The sequence below is a fragment of the Protopterus annectens genome, chromosome 4.part0, assembly GCF_019279795.1.
Source record: "Protopterus annectens isolate FY-2018-M chromosome 4.part0, PAN1.0, whole genome shotgun sequence".
Taxonomy (NCBI): Eukaryota; Metazoa; Chordata; order Ceratodontiformes; family Protopteridae; genus Protopterus; species Protopterus annectens.
Genome location: NC_056733.1, coordinates 615,978,972 through 615,996,669, shown reverse-complemented (window position 1 = coordinate 615,996,669; position 17,698 = coordinate 615,978,972). Strand labels below are relative to the sequence as shown.

Below are 17,698 nucleotides of genomic sequence, written 5' to 3'. Positions count from 1 at the left end.
TCACCTCTGAGTCTCCTCTTAGGGGTGTGCTATTGATGTTGTATTTTGCAGGGTATTTGACTTCCCAAAGGGTATGATAATGCATCTCTGGCACCAATCACTTGTCTGATCTAGACCCTCTTGAAGGATATCTACAACATTACGGGATTCAATGATTGTCCCAGCCTGCATTTGTTGGCAAACTGTGTCATCCAGAGGCCTTGGCAAATCACACTGAATTATATGTTAAGTTATGACAAACATGCTGTTTAAAGAAACGATTCAACAGCAAGTTAAAAGGTGAACTTAATTATTGTTCATGAAAGTGGGCATTATGCCTTAGACTGCTTTCTTGGAAAACCAGACCTACAATGTCTTTGGTGGACCAGAAAATGGGTTCATCCTCTTCATCAGTCATAGTTCAGCACTTTTTTCTCAAGCATTTCTGCAGTTAGTGTGCGTGTGTGTGTGTGTGTGTGGGGGGGGGGGGCACAAACATCTGATGTCAGTGCTTGCCTTGACATAATTTGCCAACTATAAGTTCATGCAAGCAGAGAACACTTGAAGGATATCAGGGACTCACCTAGAATGGTCACCTCATACATCAATTGATATGGTTAAGAACACGTCTGTTAATTTATCACTACAAACACTCTTTGCTGGGACAGCATTTAGTTTGAATTCTAAGAAATAAGTCCACCATGGTGTTTGGAGCCAAAGGATAGATGGAAAACCAGAAGCCTGAATACTGAAGTACAAAGGTACCAAAGGAGACTCAACTGGCAGAGTCTTAGTTGAGATAATAATTTTTGGTGATAGTGTGAGGACCAAGTGGTTCTGGCATGGATGTATTTAATGCAGACATTTTGAATCAGGCACCTGAAGAAGCTATGTCCTCAGTGGAGTTGTCTTTGACTGCAGAATTTTGTGTGTGTCAGTGAGCCATCTGATGACAAAATACAACACAACTGGCAGTTCACCTGGAAAGGCTAAGAAGAAAAGTGTCTGTTTTGTTTTCCTAAACTGATGCAAACATGAGCTGGCAGTACCTGTCAAGAGTACAAAGGTCTCTTTATTCTTGGTTCTGCCCTAAAACAGGGAGGTGAATTAAATTAATTGTTTCTGAGACAGTTCAGAAACTGACTTGGGAGGACAGACAGGTTTGTCTAATGGAAGCCTCCATTCTTGTGAAAGACCATATAGGGTTCCCTGCACACGAGGGCCAGCAGTTCTGACAGCCTGTGAACAGAGGTAATGGCCACAAGAAAAAAAAAATATTTTCCAAGACACAAACGTCAGTGCTACTGAGCTTCCAGATCTCAATGGGGGGACAGGTATGCCAGTTAATTATAAAGTCAAAAACCCACAGATAAAAAGGAGTTCCTTAAAGACCAGGTAGATATGTAGCAGTACAGCTAATGTTGAGTCACAGTCTTACCCTTCAAAAGGTCACAATGAGCAGAAATGCTTGATAAATGGACTTTCACAACAGAATGACTGATGGACAAATTGCACAGGTGCCTGACACAGGTCAAGATGACCTGTAAGCTTTCTACGTGGTGTATTAGATACAGGTTTGCCCAAATGGAGAACCTCTTCTACTGCAAAGAGTATGATATGCTTGGTGTAAGGCTTCTTCACAGCCTCAGTCACTTCTGATATCCCTGCTAGAAGATCTAGTGAGATCAGAGAGTGAGAGCTTCCTGTATTGTCACAGATCTCTGACCCTAAAATCATACTATTATCCACCACTACGGGTTGATGAGAATTAGTTTTGGTCTTCCAACAATGAAGTTTGCAATGGGACACAGAATAAGCAAGAACAGAAGGGACTACAACCCCCCCCCCCCACACTCCACTGGGCAGAAGAAGGAGAGACACGTTTTCCTAATTGACAAAAGGCCTATACTTGCAATTCCAACTTTACAAATATCCAGCCACAACACCTGGATCCTCAGCTCCAGAAAAGGGTTGGTAAAATGGCTGAGGAAGTCTACCAACATGTTCACTTCACCTGAGATATTAACAGCTGACATATTAACGCTTACCCCATGGCAAATTGTTAGCCATGCATCACCTTTCTAAGAAAGGGGTATGGCTATGAAGCCCCTACTTGTTTAGATACCACAAGAATCAGGACAGGCCTCCAATGCAAATTTCCCTCCAAGGCCCTTAGGGCTAATAGTACTGTTCATAAGCTCCACTTGGTTAATGTGGTTGGAGCTCACACTCCATGGCATAGGTTGCGGAGGTCTGATCAGTGACTCCTTACCCTGCCAGTGAAGCTTCTGTCATCAAAACCGATGATGGGGTTACCCACAAAATCAGAACACTGGAGACTGATAGAAATTGTCCAGCACTGCAGGGACCAGTGATACAGGTTTGAAACCAACAGCAGATCCATAACTGTATGATGGATCTGCAACCACTGTCAACTCAAAGTTTTTGAATGGGTTCTCAGAATGACCACAGAATCCTGTACTGGAGGAAATTTTGCTCCCCCTCAACAGCTCCACATAAAAGGTCATGCACAGTATCATGTAAGGAGAGGTGTGTGTTATCAGTATATGCCAGGCATCAGCTGACAAGGAGCCAGAGTTCAGAAGAGTGGCTGGCAGTGGATGCATGAAAAAAATGTAATGGTTACACCACTGGCTTCAAGTCTTGTTCCTTAATGGTGCATCACTGCGCCAGCAATTCACTCTTATCAGGCTTCAAACAAGTGTTTAAAGTCTGGGTTGTGAACTACAAGCCTCTGATATGGGAAGACCTAGTGGACTCCCTTAGACTGAGCTACTGGATCCTGCTAGGTCTAGGAAGGATGCCCTAGGAGGGGAGTCCTTGGTCTCTAGTATTGCTGATGTGGGGAGAGGTGATTCAGGAGACTGCATGTTGTGATTAGACTGGTCATCCTCACTTTCTGTCCAACTGACCAGGGGATGGACAGTGTCTGCACCCAAGGGCACCCTTTAGGATACATGCTGGAGGTGCTCTTCCTACAGTCCCCTCATAATCCACCAGACTCAACCCTCATGAACTAAGGATGATCTCAATACTTGTGGAGAGTAGATGACTACATCAAAAAAGGATTGCTTTCTTGGAGGGATGGGTCTACTCTCTAATTTTCAGTACTTCTGACATGTTTTGGCAGAGATGAGTGACTACTTGTGGGACCCTCTTTCTACTCCCCGTATGAAGAAGAATCAGTCATCTCCATCCTCCTGTAGTGAGGCCAGACAGAAGTTTCTCCTTCCAACATCCACTGGCAGTTAGGTTGAACCATCACTACATGTGGTAGGTGCTTGCATCATGTTTTTCACCAAAAAAAACAAAATCAGTGGCAATGTAAGCTTTGGCTAGTTTGGTGGCCACATCACATGAAGATTTTGAAAATCTTGCATCAGGACTGAGATTCAGCTGTGTCAGCATCAGAAAGAACTTCCAGGCTCCAGGAGTAGATGTTGTTTTACAGTCAAGGGACATGAGACCCCAAATGCAAAATTTACTGAGAAAGGAGTGAGAACTGTAACTGGTGGTAAGAGGAAGCCAGTCACTAACCCATCAAAGAGTGTTCTCAATGTTAGACCTATAGTTTGTGCTGAAGGTAGACTGCCACAGTGAGGTTGTTACGGCTACAAATGTAATCTTATAGGAATACTAAAGTCAGGGTCAGGAGATGGCATACAAATCAATTATGCATGTATGTAGAACAGACCATCAGTACAAAAAGACCCACAAAACAACCATTCTCCTTTCTAAGGGACATATACAGTGTTGTTTTTAAAAGTTTATGTAAATTAGAAAGGAACTATTTGAACAAAGAGAGACTAAAAATTTTAAAAGCAAGAAATGTTACTCTATGCAGTGCATGCATGCATGCAACTCTCTTACTTGTTAAAGCTTTTTAAAGTAGAATGGAACAAACCACATTTTATCTGTACAAATGAACCTGTAACACACTATTTACAGTTTAAGTGCAGATTACTTCCCACTAGTGATCTACAGTGGTTCAACATTCAGCTTTTTAACAATTAGATGCTGATAAGCACAATATAAATACACTGGGGCTCTGTTTTCTAACAGAGCACTTCTACAGCAGTCTAACATGTCCATTACATTTACATTACTAGTGTACATGTATGGCTTCAAAATGATAATGTGAGCTACAAACAACACTTGATCATAGGTTCATACTAGGCTATAAGTCTGCAAACTATTACAAACCTAGCTATTTACCAGAGGTTAGAATAAGCCCTGTACCTTGTATCTGTACTGTGCCTGGTGTGGTAATAGAACTCACAGTCTTCTGCACCTAACGAGAGTGTGCTCTCTGCTGAGCTACTGAGACTGCGATCATTTTAATAAATCTTCGCCTTTAAACATTTTGCACTGCATTCATTCAGTTTCCAAAACTCACACTGTCCTACTCAGGATCATGGGGGAGCCAGAGCCTGTCCTAGTACACAAATGGGATATGTCAGAGAATCAGTCCTGGATGGAGCACCAGTCCATTTCAGTACACACACACACGCATGCACACAAATATACACACGCACACAAATACACACACGCCAGATTGGAAGTTAACTACTTAACCAAGAGCTAACAGACAGCAACAGTAATATGCACAACTGCATCATCTTTCAAATATTTTAACGCTGAATGTTACATTAGTGTAAGTTCAACATTATTTAAATTAGGTATGTATACAGCCTGATTTATTGCTTCAGAATGCTATCACTTCACTAATGTTATAAGGTTCACACACTATGGGCATCTCAAGCCTGTTTCATATGCAAGAGTTATGAATGCAAAATACATTTTGTTTACAATGCACATCAACATTTAACTGTTACTGATGTGTCTACGATAAGTTACACTTTGATGGAGGTGAGCTTATTACTGATGTCATTTCAATCCAACTGAAACAGGTGGTTTACAAAGTGCTTGAATAAAGAAATAAGAATCTGACATGTAAAATCAAAATATCAGCAATGCCTGTAGCTTTTAAAATCTGCCACTGTGACCTGAGTGATGGGGTGATGTTCCTCTTCTCCAGTTTTATCAGCTGTAAACTATCCCCAGTGTATAAATTTACAACTGCAGCATACACTGTGTAAATAGAACTACCATCTATTGATGAGAAAGGATCAATAAACAAAAAGCTTCATTTTCACCTACAGTATCACTACAGGCCCCTGTCTGAAAGAAATGACAGTAAATCCATGGTAAAAAAATGAGCAATGCGCTTCTAATTTTGAACATACGTTGGCTTCTGACACTGAATGCTAGTAAGATCGAATAATGCCTTCTGCATGTAGGAAGTCATGGTATAGCAGAGTGAAAATTTGCCCTTTTTCCTCACTGCTGCGTGATTTCAGAGTTGCAGGGGGTGTAGGGGTGCAGGCAGGCCGGTCTCCCACTGATAAAACATGGCTTTCTTTTCACTGACATTTGATCTTTTGTGATCAATTTTTGCAATTTTGATGTGGTTATACAATGAAATGTCAAAGACTTGTACACAGAAATAACTCTTTTCTTGAGTGATATTCATGATGAATTTTTTTTTTAATTTTTTGAGTGTATGTACATATCGTGTGTGATTCACAGAAGTACTGCCGTGTACAAACCCATTAGTTCTCATTCCCTCAATGGTCCAGAGTTCAACATGCTGATACTTACAGTCGTTTGATGCCAGACTCTGGCTGTGTTCCTGGTTTTAGTGGCGTTACCCTTGGAGGAAGATTCTGAGACTGTGCCATTTCTTCTTCTGCCTCCTCACTGCAAAAACAATTGCTAAGTTTTATTTATTAATCTTTTCGATAATAAGGACCAAAGAAAATTTATATCAGCAGTATCAGAAGTGCTTACACTATCAAAACTAAAAAGGAAATGAAATTATTGTGATATAGTTTTCTGCTTTAATAAATGTCCATACTTTATTAAGTTCTACCACTAAAACACATGAAAGTTACATACTTACAATACTGCTACATTTGTAAGAGACATACCCATGTTTGGTAACTTCTGAGATTATATATCTCAGTAATTAGGAATTCGGTACCTAGAAGCTGTTCGGTGTTTTCTTCCTTCCCCCCTCTTCCATGATGCTGCTGCTCTGTTTCTCTATCTCCAGTTCTTGTTGGCATGCTGTTCTTCTACCCCTAGGATACATGTTGCAGGTGACCCCAGAAACAAAATGGTAAAGAAGATAGGTACTAGCCAGTGCCTGATGCATGTATGGTAGAAGGAGAAAGAGGGACTGGCTGCATGTTGTATGTCTCAGCAGGGGGATGGAAGAGTATAAAAGGTTTACCAAAGACTGACACACTTCTTACAAAGCAAGATCATTTTATAGGGTAAGAAGTTTCGTCTTTGGAAATCTGCAGGACAAAGTACCCAGCTAGCTCCCTCAGTAGACATGGCAAACATTTCCTTCAGAATGGCAGCCCCCATAGCTTGTAAGATTTAGTAAAGGTGTTTGGGTTGGACTAAATGTATATTACACAAACACTGTCAACCTAGACATTTCTGAGGAAACAAACTGACATGGCCTCTGCCCTCACAGAAAGGGTTTTCAGAGAGGCTATTAAGCTGCAGTCCAATGAACTGCATCAGAAATCCATCTGGACAGGGTGCATTTGGAGGCATGCACAAATTTTCCTTGTAGGGCAAATGAAACAAAAAAATTAAGATTGTTCCATGGTATCATCCTGTTTAACCAACCTGGAGGTATGTTTGTTGCTAACTTCTAGTGCAACAGATAGAATTATTAACCCTTTTATCTCCTTTACTTTTAAAATCTGACACAAGACTATCAATCACTGGAGAACCATCTGTATATTTTGTGTATTCTACCATCATTATATATACATTCTGATGCATTTACTTTGCTCACCTAAACACCTAAGTCTGGACAAAATGGAAGTCCAGCATGCTAGTTTTACCTTTGTTGCCAGTCTTTTAAAACAAGGCCCCTTAAGACAGTGTATTAACTGCCTTATGCTCACAGATGAAAAACTGAACTTATTCTCAATACTAGTAATTCTAGGGTATCTATGAGAAAACAGTGGGTTATCTCTATGTCTTTCACTTAAATGTTTTGTATTATGCCAGCCGGCAAAGTCATTTTCAGTTTTTAACCCTTTTCTCCACTGTGGTATGACCATGGAGTTGGTATATATAATGTAGGAGGAAGTGAGGGTGGAACCCCCTACATGGGGAGGGCAGAGGTGCTGCCTCCTTACAACAAACTTTTTTTAGGGTTTTCAACTCACCATTTTCAATACTTATGTTTCAGAAAACGGTGAACCAAAATTGAGGATTTTCATCTGTGAGAGGTATAAATACTTAACTAATATGGAGGATTCTCTCTCACCTAAAAACTTGTCCTGTGAGCATCTTACACCTCCATCACAATTCTTCACTAATCTCATCAAAATGTCTTATGCTGAGGCTGTAAAAAATTCCTGAGAAAGCCTCCTAGAAATAAGACTGTCTCAGCAAAAATCAGACCACTCATTTACCTCATGCATCAGACCACTACTTTACCTCATGCATATCTATCATAAAGAATTACCCTGAACAGAAAAACACTCCAAATCTATCACTCTAAACCACAGCAAGAACGGAAATATTTTAGTTAAAGGTGACTCTATTGTCAGGCACACAGACTCAACACACAAATGGCTGGGCAAGGAAAGGGTTACAGTGAACTGTCTTTCAGGCACCAAGATCTCTGATGTTACAAGGATCCTATCTACTGACAAACATGACGACTTAATAGATGTACATGTGGGAATATGCGACTTGAGATCATATGAGAAATCTGTTTTATATGTATTTATCTCTCTTGAATTTTCTTCTTTTTTGAGGGGATTATGACAATAATTATGAGTTAATCCAGCAGAAGCCATGCTGAACATGTCTGTTATTACAGCCTGTATCAAAACTATACTGTACAATAATTATGTTTATACACCAGTTTTATACGGAATAATAGTGCCTTTGAATTCTATTAATTTTATTTTATTTTACTATTAAGAAAGTTTATGAAGAGTTCTGCTTTATCATTTTAAGTTTTGCTATGCTTGGTTTTGTACAAGATCTAAATTATGCACCGGACCCTAATTATCATTCAGAAATGTGCATGCTGATTAGACATAGCAATCAGTGTGACCTTTGCAAATCAGGTATTACCAGTAAGACAAAATGAGGTAAAAAACAAAAACAAATCCCTGTGGCTGTAACTTCTGAAAATTAACATTACAGACGATATGCTCCCCACAGAGCAGGGTACCTGATGCCAAGGGTGTGCAAACAAAGAAGTGCATGCATATGTGTACTTCTGACTCCTTTAAAAGAAAAAAGTTTCACAAACTACACCGAGGCTAATTATGTGAGCATTAGCACATACATGCTGTACATATGCAGAATATATCAATTACATGCTGCTGCAAGACACAGAAGGCTGAGGATGACCATCATCCATTCATACAAGGGCAATATTTAAAAAAAGTAAGAGATTTCCTTTTTAAATCATGTCATTGTATAATAGCAACAGTTCACATTCAGTTGTGGATAATGAAGGCTTTACCCAGACAGATTTATTTAATCACTTGGTCTTTGCCATCATAATCAAACCATACCAGCCATGGGGTAAATCCTGCATTACCCACTTCTGAATGCTATTGCGAAATAATAGCACGAGTACTTTTTAAGTAATAATATGCAGCAGCACAGGTAAATATAACAGCTCTTAAAATTGATATTAACTGTCTTTTTCAATACTTTAGGTGGATAAATTATTACAACTGTCAAAAGTGGAGTGTTAATATGTTTAAACAGTAATGTTAACAATGCAATATTACTAGTCTTAATTTATGAGTAACAGATGGATATATTGTGTGGCAGTGACAAAGACAGTGGACCTCAGATGCAATAACATTTCTGGAACATATTTATGGATTACCACTGTGAAGAAAAGAAGGTTTTGGCTCCTGTGCTTGGGGAAGACAAGAAAGACGAATAACTGCTTTTAGTTTTATTAATTTAAAAATGTGAAAGATTATACTAAATGGCATCTGAAGCCAGTGATGTCATATAATTTTCACAGCTAAAAAAGCTGGAAAGCTCTAAAAGATTTGTCCATAATGTATGATACATGTATGCATGCATGTCATGAAGGAACGTCTCCCTTTGTTGATTAGTCTGAGTGATAGAGCTGGCTATCTGTTGATCAGAAGCAGTAGTGTGATATTTATTTAAATGTGATAACTGGGAAGTTGAGCTGGTTCAGGGACCCTTTCCAGCTGTGACCTAGGCACAAGACAACAACAGTCATAGTGTCTATGACTAGACACCGTAAGTACAATGTATCTGACAGTTTTGAAACAGAGCCCTAGTCCAGGCAGGAAAGAGTATGAAATGTAGTGGCACTTGTAAAAACGACACGGCGGAATCAAGTATAAATCCAAACAGATACAACATTATTATACTTCACTGATAACATTTCTGCAGCACTCCTGCAGTAAGACTATTTATATATTTAGACTACAACTTGATTCTTGGGAAGTTTTTAGCAACACTATTATTTGTGACTTTGAGGTTCCCAAACAACTTGCTACTGAAGTTAACCATTACCACAAAAGCAGTTGCATTTACTACTGCCTTTTAAATGTGCAATGTTTTTTCCAGAAGATAAGACATTTTTTTTACGTTTTGTAGCAAATGGATTATGTTTACAGGCAAAGTTTTGTGAACCTTTCCTTCACAGGACAGTTTGGTAGAAGTATGATCACTGTAAAGCTGGAAACTCAGAGTCTCTAAAGTCATACAGTGAGGATTTAATGCACATTTCAATGGACGGCAAGGGGGGCAGTATTTATTTTTTAGTATTTACTGTTAAACAGTGTCTGTGGTTCAGCAGGTAGCACACTTGTCTTTGGATGACATGTTAAATCGATGCCCCATCTGCTCAAGTCTGAGGTAGTTCAGATGAATGCAAAAAAATCCCAAAGCAGTTATTAAAAGGAGTAGGGGAATTTTCCTGGTACCCTAGCCAACTTTACCCAAGTCCATATAAATACTATCTTGGGTCTCCTCTCCAAAAAAAAAGAGGGCACCAGCCTAGTGGGACTAACCAGGTTAACAAAGGATGAATAAATCAATAACGTAAATAAATATTACATACTAGTCTGAACCTTACTGATGAAAGTAATATGGTTTTATTGGAAGCCAACTTGCTTTTTACGTCTTTCACAGTAATGCTCATGTCTGGTTGACAGACTGAGAAAATGGTGACATTTTTTTTATGGATGCAAGTAAGAATTTTGTGTTGATACTTGAATTTAAACCTACCTGTAGTAGTTAAGACTATATTCTATATGAGGTATTACTGCAGTTATAGATAGGTTTCAGATTAATGTGTAAGGTGGTTTGAGATTATGCAACAAGCTTTTAGTTTTACATTTACTGACAGCTATTAGTTCAATGTGGTGTGTAAAAGTTAGAAATGTGTCCATGTGAAGTTACAGGTTACCTGCAGGTCTGCACTTGGCTGATGTGTTTTTTAAGGATGTATTGTTAAAAAGTTTTTGGGGTGTACAGAGTATACTAGCTGATTTGCTACATTTAAGGTTAACTTATTGTCATTGTTGTGCTTGCATATTTCCATGAAATATTTTGGTAATGCCCCTTATGCTCAGGAAGACGTCATCTGTTTACAGTGTGACAGCAGTAGGTGATTCTATGAGAGACGCATCATTAATGAATACAGAGAGTAGAATGCCTGCAGTAAAGGTACCATCTGAGGAAAGCTGGTTGACATTTTCTATTTAAAGGGTAGTTTCCATTTAACATGTTATTGCTAAAATTTGGGTTTTGCTGTTTCTGTATCAGAAAAGGATGGTTACACACTCTAAGGCTTTCTTTGGGTCTATGAAGATGTCTTCTGTGAACTGGTCTGACTCTATACTGAAGTATATCTTGCCAGTACCTGCAAAAAAAAAAAGACATCATGGTGTTCTGGTTTGTCCAAAATCCATGTTGGGAGTCAATAAGCAGGCCACATTTGTTTATGTATTCCATTACTTGTTTGTGAATTATTTTCTTGAACAACTTTCTCAAGAGACATAGTAAACAGATGGGCTAGTAATCTTGAGGTCCAGATGTGAAACAGCATTTGGGTGCTGAAATTACTATAGCATATTTAAACTGCAGGTGTGAAGATGGAAGATTTGTTTTGAGTACACTTGGGTTACCTATTTGATTTGATAAATGGTTTGAATTTTTCAAGGGGACAAGCTCCATTATTTTCTGTGTGCTGCTATGCTTAGAGTTATTAAAGTACAAAGTTTCTTTTATAACTTGCAAGAAATTTTTAGGTTATTTGAGCATACTTTTTTGCTTGATCCTTAAGTACAGCTTGCAGGGACACAAAGTGTCCTCATGGCTGACTGGATAATGGTCTCTTTTGGACAGGCTCAAAGCCCTGGGGCTGATATTTGGCATGGGGGAACTAATAGGCTCAAATCCCATTTGAGGAAGACTAGATGGTTAGTGGGCAAGGGAGCAAAAAGCACCTAGACAAAAATTAGTATTAATTCTACAGAACTTCTTATGCCAGCTTCCTGATAAAGGCAAATCTTCTCTATTTTTCTGTAGTTCATCTGTTTAGATTTAATTGCTTAAGGAAAGCTTTTTCTTTACATTACCTTGTGCTGTACTTCTGATGCTTGGAATGCAGTCATCACTTAGTGAGATTAGTAGGCATACTACATTAGAGAACGTGTATGGAATATTAGTAAAAGGTAGGCTAAGTAGCATATTTTTGTTTGAATTAGGGTTTAGTCTAGTTAGGGCAGGAATTAAGTTAGGCCACTTAGGGTGAGAAATCAAAATATTTGTGCTTTTTTCCAAGCCTTCCCTTTATAGACTTAAGCGTATTCATTTTGTTGTTGTGGGAGGATCCACCCAGAAGCATGGGGAGGGGGGCATCCAGAGGTGCTGTCTTTCAGGCAGCCATAATGGTTGGACCTCTTCTTCTACTGTCCTCATACTGGCTACTAGGTCAATTTTAGTGGCCCTAACCCCATCCATTGGTTTGTGGATTATGCAACCTACCTCATCAAGCAGGCCCACAATGCCTTCTCCATGCAGGTGCACACTTCTGCATATTCACTATGAAAGTTACCACCAACCAGCAGCTTGGTGAGCTTATTTTGAGTTCTAATCCTAACCAACAAATGAGCATCTTCCTGTTTGCTAGTATTTTGTTCTGTTACACAGACTTTAAATTTAGGGTCCTTTTGATTATTAACATACCTCCACATCCTGTTTTTAATTATTGCCTGCTATGTGAACTGGCAAACTACTTCCATTTCTCTCTCTGGCCTGTAATCTCTGTGGACAGTGGTGGCTCTCAGCATGGTCACTCTTGCAGTCGGCTGTGACTCCTCCTAACATAGAAACAGCCAGATAGAGATCCCACTAAAGATGGCAGGTCGAGTAGCAGTCTGGATAACCACACGAGACTTAAAGGAATACAACAGGTTTCTCTAATGTATTCCTCAACTTCACGGCCCTTTTCCTCCCTATTTACATTGCCCACTGTAAAGCAACAACAATAAAGCATTTACAATTTTTATAATTCCCCTTACTTCTGTAACAGAAGCCTACCTTCTCATACTGTGATGATTTCACTTACAAAATGATTCTCTCATGTTTGAATAAAGCTTGCTGGAGTCGCCCAATTACTGACATCATCGAGGCCAGGCAGTGCAGGTACTTTTTTTTTTTTTTTTTAATCAGTACCCTCCCCCAAAGTGACATCACCACAGCCGTCATCTGATTCTAACTAAAATAATAAGACCCACCCATTCTGTGATGTCATGGCTCCCTTGTCCTTCCCCCAGCCTGAGTGCTGTTCATTTTATTCAGTAGTAGTGTAGTAACAATGATGTTTGGAAACACAGAAATTTGGTATGCATACTTGTACATTCTGCACGGCAAATGATGCTTAGGTGGTGTATAGCTTGCATACTTCTCTGTTGTATTTGCACCAGATACTGCTAGCGTGCAGTGCGGGAATAGAAATATTAAAACATTACCCTGGTATCAAAGGTGGCAGTGCAACATATTCATAGTGGCTTAACATGAGAGTAGCTCTAAGCAAGCACCATGTGAAACCTGAACAAGCACCTAGAATTATTCAGTGCAGCTTCCACACCTTATGTCTGAAAATGAATTCACATACTCACATGAACAGGAGTAGCTGCATATTGATGGCTAAAGGTGTATGGGCATGTCGGGTGGTTACTACACTGCAAAACTGGTAAGTAATGGTGGAGATATTTGGAAGGCATGAGCAAACACACCAGTATATTAAAGCCATAGCACCAATTGAACTGGAGGCTGGCAAATAGATTTAGTAACGGATTTTGTCCATGCACAAATATTTCAACAGTGATTCTTTGCAGTGGCATCCATTATCTGATTTAAGGTAAGTTAACCTTGATGTCCTTTATTTAAAAAAAAAAAATCAATAAAAATTTTACTTTGTTATAAGTGACTTCTGGACACAAGAAAAAGGAAGGGGAAAATATAGCAATGTGGTTTGTATGTACAAAGACAAATCCAGGTACACTGCAAAAGGTTTTTTTTGCAAACCAACCAGTGGAGTAAAAACATATGAAGGCAAACTCTGCATACCAACACACTTTGCACATGTAAATCTCAATTTTTAACAAGGTGGAAGCATGAAGTGATACCTTAACACTTAAATTAATAAAGATCTAAACTGGTTAATGGTATAAATGTTTTATTCTTTAGCTCCTTGATGCAAGACCTTACTGGATGTGATTGCAGTCAAGTAAGGCCATGGTTATAGTGCAGCAAAAAAATGTCCCCTCTAACAAAGGAAATGCTAGAGCAAAGATTAAATTACATGAGTCAAGCACCCTGCTGAGATCTGCCAATCAATGGAATTACCAGGTCAAATTACCCTCCGGACTTTGACAGCTAGGGAAGCTAAGTGTTATGGGGGAGGGGAGAAGTAAATGGACTGGAATTCATTGTCTCACAAATTAGTGCCATTTAAACTAAATTAGAAAAAAAGGCAGCAGTAAACAGCACTTTGAGTGTGTTCTGTGGCATTTGCACTGTTTCTGTTTTAAGTAGTCATCCAGCAGCAGGGAATGTTACTTACACTGTCCTATTTTACTCAGTGCTTTGTACGCATGCAACATCTATGAAATGACAGGAACTTTAGGCAAACGGAGGCCTGCATGATGTAACATTTTTGAGCCAAGCAATGATTTCTGGGATACTGGATGGCAACCTGATTTATCCAAACCACGTCAATATGACAGCCTCCAGGTGGTCAGAGTCTGGAATTACATATAAAAATATTTAAAATCCTGTAAATAATCCCAGAGTGCTGTTAAACTGTAGGAAACAACATGCCATGATGTTTTAAACATGTTTTTTGAGTCTGTGGGTGCGGTACTCCTTTAAAGTGTGTATGTGTTTACTTACCTGTTAAAAAAATAGGAAATTAAGGAAAGGATAGTGGAAATTAACCAAGAGTTATTAGGGAAGATATAAATATCTTCAGACGTTATAGTTAGTGACTGGGATAAAATGAAAATGGAGTTTAAAAATGGGGTCAAAGTAAAACAGAAAGAGATACGGTTAAGAAGTAATAGAAAGTATGTAGAGGGGCTGGCAAAGATTAAAGTATTGCAGAATAAGGGGAATTTCACAGAACAAGAGGAGAAGCAAATGCAGAGTGCTAAAGACAAAATAAGGGAGTATTTGGATAACATGCACAAGTTTAGAAAGGTCGCAGCTAAGCAACTTTTTTTATGAATATAACTCCAGAGCCAAAAAACTTTTAGAACAACAACATCAGCAACAGAATGTTGACAGGATTGTCGCCAAACTTAGAAAACCTATAACAAGAAAAATAACCAAACATCCTGTACAGGTTTTAGAGATATTCCTGAAACTTTATGAAAATTTTGTATAAAGCAGAGAAATGTGGAAATCAAGAAACACTACAAAGGAAATACTTACGGAAGACTTAATTGTGCCAAGGTTAGAGGTAGACTAGGCTCAACAACCAACAGTTAAGATAATAGGAGGTGAAAAAATAAAAACAGTGAGGTATAATCAACTTCAGGCAAGTCTCCAGGAACAGACAGTATTCCTGTGATGTTTGCAAATTAGAATGGACAAAAGTGAAAAAGGTTTGGAAGATTTTGTTTAACAGTACTTTAAAAGGAAGGGAAGCATTAATATCTTGGAAGAAAGCTGTGGTGGCTGTGTTACTTAAGATGGCAAAGACCCTTCAGACCCAGCTTCATACAGGTCCATTTCAACTTTAAGCCATGATTATAAAGTGTTTATGTCTCTACAAGCATAAAGAATGCCAAAGGTGTTGCCAAAATTGATAGATATGGATCAATGTGGTTTTGTGGAGGGGAAGCAAACATTTGACAACATTACTACAACAATGATGATCCAGAGAGAAGCAGAATGTAAGAAAGTATGTTTATTGTTGGTGGTTCTTGATGCAGTGAAAGCATTTGACAGAGTAAACTGGGATTTTATGAGTAGAGCATTGGAAGCATTTACATTCCCTGCTACAATAATGTTATTTACCAGAACACATGAAGAATTAGCTGTAAGAATTAAAGTGGAAGGGATCCTCTCAGATAAGCTGTGTTGGGACGCTTTTTGTTTTGTTATTTGCTTTATATTTACAGCCACTGGCAAAGAAAATAAAGGATTCAAAAACACAAGGATATAATTGCAATGGTAATCAAGAAAAGTTGGCTTTATTTTCAGATGATATTATTTGATATTTGATAAATCCAGAAAAGGACATCTCAGTATTGTGGAACATTTTTTGACAGTTTCAAGTCTTTTTGGGATATAAAATTAATGAAGATAAAATAAAGGCTATAGCTGTAAATTATGTACCCACATACAAATTAGTTCAGCAATACCCATACTTAAGGGGACACGAGAAGATGAAGGATTTGGAGCATGGATTAAAATGGCTTCACTGATGGCAGCTAAACATATGTGGGAAGAGATCAAACAAAGGTAATATAAAAACTGAGAAACTGGAGTCTTGTTTACAAGTCAGGCATACTTTTACTAACCCGAAGAGAAGTTGTGGATAATAATAAAGAATTGAAAGAAATTATCTGGGAGGGAAAGAGGGCAAGAGTTATAGTGGGCTAAGGTGATCTTTCCAGTATAGCAAGGTGGTTTAGGTTTGCCTGATTTGAAGGGGTATTTTAGAGCTACGCAGTTAAGGCTCATATACATAATGCAAGCAAAAGGTTATAATTCAAAGTGGAAAGGGATAATAATGAAGCAAGGGGGAAGTTCATGAAATAGAGAGAAAGCGGGATTTTGGATGCAGATCTTTTAGGAGAATAATATCAACCATATAGAATACTATACTCAAAGTAGCAGAAAGCATTCTAAGAACTAAGCCAATACGAGAATGGAGAAAGGAAATTTTGCCAATAGGGATGACTGCAAGTAGGGGTACAGAATATAGGCAAGAGAGGCTGGAATTTACTGCAGTAACCTGACAAAGGAACCAAGCTATTGGGAACAAATAACTCAAGCAGGAATGGTAATAGAGTGGGATGAAGCCAAGAAAACATTTGGATTGCAGGCTATAGATAGTGGATTGCAGGCTATAGACAGCCTTCCCTACCAGGGCTTGTTCTCAGAATACAGGCAAAGAAAAAGGTACTGGGGGATTTTAAGTGAAAGACCTGCTCTGGTACAGTTTTTAGTTGAATCCTGAACAAAAGCAGCTGTTAAAAAAGGGATAATTAGTAGGACATACAAAATACTGCACGGTGACTGTACGAATCAATCAGAGGGGGTTAAAAGAGATCGAGAAGAAAGACTGGAAAAGCAATTTCCAAGAAAACAATGCGAAGATATATGCATGGCTCCCAAGTTTGCAACCAAGTCCTTTAGGATCTTTGCTTGGAAGTGTTTGCATATTTATGTTTATACTCCAAACAAACTTCAAATAAATTATCTTTAGGTAGCTAGCTAATGCTGGTGTTGCGATGTAGAAGAAAGAGGTAATTGGGAACATATGCTTTGGGACTGTAATGAGTTGGAAGATTTTAAAAATTCCCTACAGAAATACTGGGTGAGAAAATGGCTGCAAGTACGGAGATGATTCTTTTCAGCTGGGAAACAGGATCTGAATTACCTAAACAGAGTAAGTTTAATTCTGTTGCCTACCCAAAAACCAATTACTAGAAAATGAAAATCAAAGTCTAAACCAGCTGTATTTGGATAATCAAATATTATAAAATAGATACAAAAACCATAAGAGGGATCTTTAAAAAGGAAAGTAAGAAATTACATAGAAATAAATGTAATTTGTGGGAACGATACACACAGAATAATGTTGGACTGATAACAGTTACAGGTTCATAGGTTAGTAAAAGGCTAACTGCCCTCATCAGCAATATTTCTAAACTCATGCATATCATCCAGATAATCCAGTGCTATCTCTTTAGCACTCTGCAGTTGCACCTCTTCTTGTTCTGTGAGGTTCCCCTTATTCTGCAATGCTTTAACCATTGTCATCCCCAGTAAATAATTCCTGTTAATTCTTAACCATATCTCTTTTTCTTTTGTTTCTATGCTATATTAAACTCCACTTTCCTTT

General features: G+C 38.6%; 1 protein-coding gene across 7 annotated transcripts in view; it reads right to left on the bottom strand.

Annotated features, from left to right (window-relative positions):
- RILPL1 (Rab interacting lysosomal protein like 1) overlaps nt 1–17,698 on the bottom strand; it is an 877,667-nt gene that overhangs the window by 193,318 nt on the left and 666,651 nt on the right. For all 7 annotated transcript variants that reach the window (XM_044068562.1, XM_044068560.1, XM_044068559.1 and 4 more), the window contains one exon: nt 5,662–5,760. In XM_044068562.1, coding sequence (XP_043924497.1) covers nt 5,662–5,760 — 99 coding nt within the window. The remainder of the gene's footprint in view (nt 1–5,661; nt 5,761–17,698) is intronic.